This window comes from Anolis carolinensis, chromosome 3 (genome assembly GCF_035594765.1).
Source record: "Anolis carolinensis isolate JA03-04 chromosome 3, rAnoCar3.1.pri, whole genome shotgun sequence".
Classification (NCBI taxonomy): domain Eukaryota; kingdom Metazoa; phylum Chordata; class Lepidosauria; order Squamata; family Dactyloidae; genus Anolis; species Anolis carolinensis.
The window spans coordinates 177,266,573-177,275,201 of NC_085843.1; the positions used below are offsets into that span (position 1 = coordinate 177,266,573).

At 37.1% G+C, this 8,629-nt stretch overlaps 1 protein-coding gene across 1 annotated transcript; it reads right to left on the reverse strand.

Annotated features, from left to right (window-relative positions):
• Positions 1-1,221: 1,221 nt before the first annotated feature.
• On the reverse strand, positions 1,222-5,503 carry LOC100560788 (phospholipase A2 inhibitor alpha-like protein). The gene is made up of 4 exons (XM_003224083.3): positions 5,347-5,503; positions 4,603-4,707; positions 4,002-4,085; positions 1,222-1,777 (listed from the first exon to the last, which is right to left on the reverse strand). Exons 2-4 carry the CDS (start codon positions 4,688-4,690, stop codon positions 1,437-1,439), a joined length of 513 nt encoding a protein of 170 aa, XP_003224131.2. The 5' UTR covers positions 4,691-4,707; positions 5,347-5,503; the 3' UTR covers positions 1,222-1,436.
• Positions 5,504-8,629: the final 3,126 nt, after the last annotated feature.

An 8,629-nucleotide genomic window follows, 5' to 3' on the forward strand; every position in this document is an offset into this window, starting at 1 on the left:
AAATATCCGACAAGCCCCAACTCTTCTGGGTTTCAGAAAGGCTGTGAAAACATGGCTGTGTGCACAAGCTTTTAACGAGTAATATGATAACGTCGACATGGTCCGATTGAAGGCTGAAGCATGAGGTTTTTAGACAAATTGATCTAATTTACATATGTTTTAATTTTATAATGTATTTTAATAGTGTATTTTTATAGTTTTAATTGATTATATGTACTGTTTTTGTTTTATTATTATGTTCTTGGCATTAAATGTTGCCAACTGTGTAAGCCGCCCTGAGTCCCCCCGGGTGAGAAGGGCGGGGTATAAATTCTGGAAATAAAATAAATAAATATTAATTGTGGCCATTTCAAATCCAACTTGAACAAATACACAGAACTTTACAATGAATGCCTTCAGGATACTGACACAGTGATGGAAGACCTTGACCCGTGATGTAGAAAAAGAAAAAAGATTGCACCTGCAGAAAAACCATTAGATGTACTGGTAGCATATCTTGTCTGTGGTGGACTATTTTTTTCTGAATGTGAAGAAACTTTTTCAGATTTCTTCAACATTGCCAGTGTCAACAACTACAAATGAAAGATTGTTTTTAGCTTTTAAACATTTGAAAACATAAATAAGAAGCACAATGGAACAATAAAGACTGACTGGACTTGCATTCTTGAGTATCCACCTGAGTTTATCGATGGAACCTGATTTCTGTCAAAGTGTACTAACACAGTTTTCAGGTGTTTCTAACAGATGCTATGGTATTCTTTTGTAACCATAAATTACCAATTAAGAGTCATTTTCAGTTTTTTTAACACTTGAAACCTTGTAACTAAAATAGAAATGTGATTTAATTAAGTCTATATAAAAATATAGAATGAGTTATATAATTCATAAAGGTTTTCCCTTGACATTAAGTTTAGTTGTGTCCAACTCTGGGGGTTGGTGCTCATCTCCATTTCTAAGCTGAAGAGCTGGCATTGTCCATAGACCCCCCCCCCCCCAAGGTTATGTGGCCAGCATGACTGCATGGAGCACTGTTACCTACTCTTTATGAATCACTAAAAATATTTCAACACCCCCCCCTTTTTTTTTTAATCTGGCTATGTTCCTGCTGGAAGGATACATAACTGCTTTCAAAGCATTAAAACACATATTTACAGGGAGGTATATTTCCTGTACTTAGGCTTGTTATGTGATTTACTAAAGTATAAACAGCACAATGGAGAGTTGAACGCAATGCATTTATTAATAAAATGTATATGCCATTTTTTCACCAAAAATCTCAAGAAAGCATATGTAGATATTATTCAATTTTATCAGTGAAATTTTATCATTCTAACAAGATAGACAGGCTAAAAGTGACCTGTTCTTTTCCCAGAAATAATAAACAGAGGTTTGAAACCAACACCACTGAACAACATTGGTTTTGGTCCCTACCAAAGTTAGGGGACAAAGGAAAATTCACAAACAATCAAAAGCTTCTCTTCACAGCATGCAGCATGCAACTTGCCATCTTTGTTAGTTTTTACACAGTTCTTTGTTCCATCAGCATTTTTTGGCTCTCCAGGTGCCCAGTTTGCAGAATTTGCTGAATCTTGGTTTTCAATGAAGGTAGACTGGTTGCGCCGCTCTAAGACTTTTTGCAGGGCTTTCTTCTCCCCTTCTTTCTTTGGAGATGGAATATGACCCCCAGCTTGGATACAAGTGGTATTTGCTTCCTCAAAGTTCCCTTCTTGATCATTGGTGGTATATAATTTTTCACTGCCTGTTGCAAAAGACCGAGCTGGAAGTAGAAAAATACACATGATCAGTGGTTTTATACACTTCCTTATTAAAACCTTAATGGGAAAGTTCATTTGTTCATACAGTGGTCAATATGCCAGCTGCCTCTACAGAGCTACATAATCAACAGTGAACTGTATGCTTCAAGAAAATGATCATCTGAATATGAACAATAGGGTAGAAGATCATGCAGAAGAAATGAAGACAATAATGCAACATGGGAATAGATGAGGTAGGAGTTCTAAGAACTCCTACCTCATCTATTCCCATGTTGCATTATTATCTATTCCCATGTTGCATTATTATCAGTTTTCCTCAACTTGATGCCATTGCTGAGTTGGATTACAGGGGAGGATAATATGGAATATAGAATGCCCTTGTGGAATGAGGGAAATAATAAATAAAGTCTGAAGGCCAAGCTATAACCTCACCATTCACACTTATTAGTCTGAATTCAATCTAGCCCCTTTCAATGGGAAGAGAAATAACTCGGACCTAGATAGGGTTCAATTCCCTGGAAACAATGTTGTCATCTCTGGTCTTTCTTTACCCTTAATATTCAGAGTGCTTTAATTCGAATAGGAGGTCGGTATTATTAGCAAGCCTGAGTCCACAATCTGACTAGGACCACCTTCTGAACTAAAGGCCAATAATTGCTTTTCCTCCAAAGTAAAAAAAAAAAATAGCCAAATTAAGTACACTTTTAAAAAATTGAAATGTGTGTATTTTGGCCATTCAGCATCAGGAGACCTTCATATTTCAGTTTGTCAACAACTACTCTGTCTTTGCTCATCTTAGGGATGGGAAGAATATTCAAAATATGGTTGAAAGGGATTTCTTGCATATTGGGAAATTCTGTATATAAGTCTGGGACTTTTTCTACTCAAAATTCACTTTTTAAAACCAGCAGAGACAGCTTTAGTTTGAGAAAATGGAATTTTCTGCACAATGTATAACTTCTGCACATGGATATCTTTCACTGATATGGAAAATGTAAGAAAACATAAAAGAGTTGATATAACATAACTGATATAAGAAGAGTTAACAAAATATTAGAAGAGTCCAAAGAACTAGTTAGCTCAATAGTTTGTTCATGCAATAGCCAACCAGCTACCCCACTGATGAGGAGTACATTAGAACTTTATCACTTGTGCTCATCAGCATTGCATGACATAGGCTCCATCTACACTGGCATATAAAATCCAGATTATCTGCTTTGAGTTAGATTATATGGCAATGTAGATTCATATAATATGGATTATATAGCAGATTAAATCCAGCCATAGAAGGATACTGCATCCGGTATAAGAATGGATCCAACATTATTAGTAGCAATTGATAATCCCATCTTCCATGAATTTGTCCAATAACATTTTAATGCTGTCTAAATTTGCAAACACTGTCATTTTATATGTTGGTAAAATGATAGTGTTTGCAAATTTAGACAGCATTAAAAATGTTATTGGAGAAATTCAAATAAAATCAGAGCAAGACTGATTGCGGACATTGCATTCGACTGCGCCGGGGATGCTTTTATCTAGTTTTTAATATGACCGATATTTTATACTGGCTTTTTACCGGTTATATTTTGCAAGCTCTGTTTTATACTCCATGCATCCTGCTTTTAACCGTGGAATTTTACAGGGTTTCTATAGATGCTTGGTTGATATTTTTACTTATGTTTCTTAAATGACTGATCTTATACATTGGCATTTTACCGGTAATTGTGCAGCTCTCAGCACATGTTGCACTTGTGCTGCTGCACCTCACAATGTATAGTTTGCATGTTCTGTTTTATCCTGCTTGCATCCTACTTTTAAGTGTTGGATTTTATAGTGTTTTGTGTAGATGTTTGTTTGATGTTGTTGTTTCTGTATATGCATATGACCATTGGTCGGAGCATTAATAAATTGATTGATATATGTTGGTAAATTCTACAGTTTAACTATGTTAAATCTGTTCTGAATCTTCCTTGTGACAAAAAAGGAGGGCCTTCTTCTCCAGAGGTACAAAGTTTGGAAGCCACTAGCCTAAAATAGACTGGTTTTATTCATGAGCAAGAAACCTCTGGGATTTATTAATATAATACTATATATTTTTTAAAAAGCCAAAATGATAAGCGCAATTCAATAGTAGCTTGCCAGCTTTCCTGAATGATGGTAAGTGAATATTAAGCTAGAATTCTACACCTTTTGGGGTTGGTGGGGTATTTTCATTTGTCTTACCTTTGTGTACTGTGTAAAAAGACTCCCCAAATTTAGTTATTTTTTTATTCAGATTATTCATGTCTTCTCTCAGACGGCTCAGCTCTGTAAAGGAAAACATTATGATTCTCTCTAGGTTCTAGAGGTCTCCAGTAATTAATTCAGGACAAGAATTTTTACTCTCTAGGCATGGCAATATGTGACTTCATGCATCCACCCAAGTTGACGGTCCATTGTGCTCAAAGTCAGTAATCTAGACTTGGAATGCTAGACTACAGCTCTGTTTTCTTCTATTTTAAATATTTGAGTCCCACCTAATGGTCTGAGATTATATTGATGCAATTTGAAACCAGATTTCCCATTCTCATCTACAGTTTTTGAGAGACGGCTTGCAGGCAGAGGTTTTGACCATTTGGCTTGGGATGGCAGGAAATAGATCTGTTTGCATATGGAAATTGGAAAAAAGATATATACCTTTCAGACTCTCCTATCCACCATAGCCACTAGCTATAATGGCTGAAGGATTCTGGGACTCATATGCAAAAAGTAAAAATTCCAAGTTCTTGCTATAATCCAACCTACTCCCCCCCCCCCCCCCCACGCAGCCCATATATGGAAATACCATCATTTATTTCTTTTATTCCAGCAAGTTGTGGACTGGCCAGGCATGTTCCCAGAAGAAGAACACTGAGCATCAGAAATTGAAACATCTTGCAATGTGTCTGACCTGAAAAAATAAGCAAGGCATGTCTAGCCATATTCAACCTGCATGTTTTTATGTACAGCTTATTTGTAGAGTTCCTACCAGATTAATACTATGAATTCCTATTGTTCAAGAATGACTAATAAGTATGACCTTCACTTGCTAGATACTGCTGTGCCTCTTCCCACAAATGGAATGCAGGCTTTAGAGTTTTTAAGGTTCATTCTTCAAAAGGTTCTTTTAAAAAACCTGCATAGAGTTGTAGGTGTATGTAACTTTAAGTCAGACCTATGACAACCACATGAATTTTCCTATGTTTTTAGAACAAGGAATACTATATTTCGAACATTCCCTCCTCTGAAATATAGGCTATGGCATCTGTTATTTGTAGGAGGCTTTCCTTTTAGGTGACTCTGCTTAGCTTCCAAGATCTGGTGCCTTTAGGGTGTTTAGGACCAGTCTAAATATAGCAAAGTGTGGCATTTCACAATGGACTAACAAATTAAAATATAAAACAACTAAGTTAACAAAATAATAACTATACAACTCATTTTACTCTTAGCATTGAAAAATACATAAGTTAAATTCTATCTAGAATGCATTTTCTAAATGATGAAGTTCCTGACAGAAACATCAAAATATAATAAAATTGCAATCACTTACCAACTCTGAGAATTCTGGTATACTAGATGAGCTTCACCAAAACTAATTTTTTTTCCAGCATTTAGCTGTTATTTTATATAGAAAATATGGATTGAGCAACTGAGTACAATGATTGTGCAAAACGTGTCTTCTTTGTAGTACATGACAGTTGTTTATTTAAGAAGATTTTGGCCCTTCAACCATCATTGTATATTGTGAAACTTTGACAAATTTCCAGCAATGACAAACTCAAAAAGATGAGGAAACGAAGCTAGGGAAAATGCTGGGAATTAATTTACCTGCAGATTTCTCAATGCAGTGCAGTATAATCTAGTTTAAATTTCTATACAAAAAATATTCCTTCAAAGATCTAGAGAAAAAATCCAGAATTTCACAACCCTGGCAGAGAGCCAGGTCAATGAGCGGTCACAGAAAGGAGCTACATACTTTGAAAAAGTCCCTATCATACAGATTTCACAGCAAACTAAGGCCCTATCCACTTTGGCAAAGAAAAAAAAAACAACCTTTACTCACTTCATGAAAGAGACCACCAAACACAGCACCCAAACACGAATCAAGGAACATGAAAGGCACTGCAGACTAACAATCAGAGAAGTCAGCCATAGTAGAGTACTTGATGAACAACCTGGACACAGCATATTATTTGAGAACACAGAAACGCTGGACCACTCTAACAACTATCATGTCAGACTACACAGAGAAGCCACTGAAATCCCCTAACATGTGGACAATTACAACATTCACACTGGCCTCCAACAGATAAGAGTTCTTTTTCCCACCCTGAGATATATATATATATATATATATATATATATATATATATATATATATATATACACACACACACACACACACACACACACACACACACACACACACACACACATATATATATATATATATACACACACACACCTCCCTTGCTTCGTTTTCCAATATACACAACCTCTGAGGATGCCTGCCATAGGTGTGAGCAAAACTTCAGGAGAGATGCTTCTGTAACATGGCCATACCATGTGGAAAATGCAAAACAACACAGGAAAAGATTCCACTTAAACATTAGGAAAAAACTTTGTGATGAGAATTGCTATTTAACGGTAGAATACAATGCCTCAAAGTGTGTTGGAGTCTCTTTTTCTGGACGTTTTTTAAAGAGGTTGGATGGACATCTGTCAGGAGTGCTTTGATTATGTATTTCTGAATTGCAGGGGGTTGGATTGGAAGGACTTTGTGGTTTCTTTTGATCCTATGATTCTATGTCCCATGTCTGGCTTGTTTGGTCCTCTTTGAAAAAGCTAATGGCTGACTCGTTGGGTGCTATCTAGAAGATATGAGAGAGACAGAGACTGCAAAATCAGAACCAGGGCAAGTGGTTAGCCTGGCATTAGCCTAGCATGATATCTTCCTCTAGAGGAGGAAGAAAGGGCTGGTATGTTCCTTTGTTGAAAGATGTTCTTTCCCTTTCGGGCATATTTCATACCTTTATTACAGCAAAGGTGGGGAAAATCTTCAATTATTGGTTTTTTGAAATAGAAGAATGTTAATAAAATTACAAAGGTAGAAATAAAGTGATACTTAAAGGAACTAGTAAATAAGAAATTAAAATTAGCATCTTGTAGATTAGTTCAGCAGGTGTTGTTGAAGGGTTGCTGTATGTTTTCCGGGCTGTATGGCCATGTTAGGGGCCGGGCTGTGGCACAGCTAGCTAGTAACCAGCTGCTATAAATCACTACTGACCGAGAGGTCATGAGTTCGAAGCCCGGGTCGGGTTAAGCCTCCGACCATTAATAGCCCCGGCTTGCTGTTGACCTATGCAGCCCCGAAAGACAGTTGCACCTGTCAATTAGGGAAATTTAGGGACGCTTTATGTGGGAGGCTAATTTACAACACCATAAAACTGCCAGCAAAACACGAGGAAAGGAATGAGGAAGTACAGCCACTACTGGACGGTGAAGCAACAGCTCCCCCTGTGGCCGGAATCGTGAAGCTGGAAAAATGTTAAAAATGCCTCTGAGTCTGTCTAATGTATGTTGTTTGTCTGTTGGCATTGAATGTTTGCCATATATGTGTTCATTGTAATCCGCCCTGAGTCCCCTTCGGGGTGAGAAGGGCGGAATATAAATACTGTAAATAAATAAATAAATATGTTCCAGAAGTATTCTCTCCTGACATTTCGTCCACATCTATGGCAGGCATCCTCAGAGGATACTTCTGGAACATGGCCATACGGAAAACATACAACAACCCAGTTCAGCACGTGTTTAGAACTTTAGCTCTCCGGGTGTTTTGGACTTCAGTTCCCAGAAATTCCAGCAAGTTTACCATCTGTTAGGAATTGTGAAAGTCCAAAATACATGGAGGGCCAAAGTTGGCCCATGCCTGATTTAGAATGTGTATATGTTGCATATGGTAGATAAAGGTGTGTTGGTTTCTTTTGTATACTGTATAAAGAAATTTTCTTCTGTTTCTTTGTACTCTTAATTTCATTTTAGATTGTATGCTTTTCCTTTGCTTGTATGTTTGAATAAAATTATTAAAACAAAAAGAAAGAGGCTTTTTTACATCAGTGCTAGCAGCTTTGTCACCACAATGTTAAAGAGAAAAACAAGGGAGAAGGATGTGGGAAAAATTAAAATGTGCTTTGAAGGACAATATTCCCTCCTCCCTTTCGCTCCCTTGCACCTTCTCACAAACCCATGCTTTTCTTGGTGCATGAGGATGAACAGTGGGCTAACATGTTTAAAATCACTAAGTAACTTCATTTAGGACATTATCCCATGCTGTCCCCTCTTTTCTAAACACTTTGAAAACTGAGGGATACCAATGTATAACGGAACCCATCCCACAACACAGGGGGACTTCCTGTTTGTGCCTGTCCTAAATTGTCAGAAAAATGTCTCAAAAGTCCTAGAAAATGGGGGGGGGGGGAAGACAGTCAGAGATCATCTTCTGAGGCCAGGAATCAGTATATTCCTGGAGTATATTCCTGGAGAAAATAGCAAAAAACACATTGGATAGGAGCTATCAAATTGTCCATGTTGAACTGCTTCAATGACATGGAGTAAGGGGTGATTCTGCGGGCAGTCCACTACCAAGCATTAATATTTCTCTCCCAAAATCCTGCTTCATTAGCCTGGCATGGTATTTTTTAATTAATTCAATCATTAAAAATACCAAAAGTTAAAAAATGTCTATATTTTTCCTACTCCTTTATAGTATTCTTGGCTTTTGAAGTTGTTGCTAGCTTTTGAAGTTTTTGGACCTCAGCAATGGAGAGTACTGA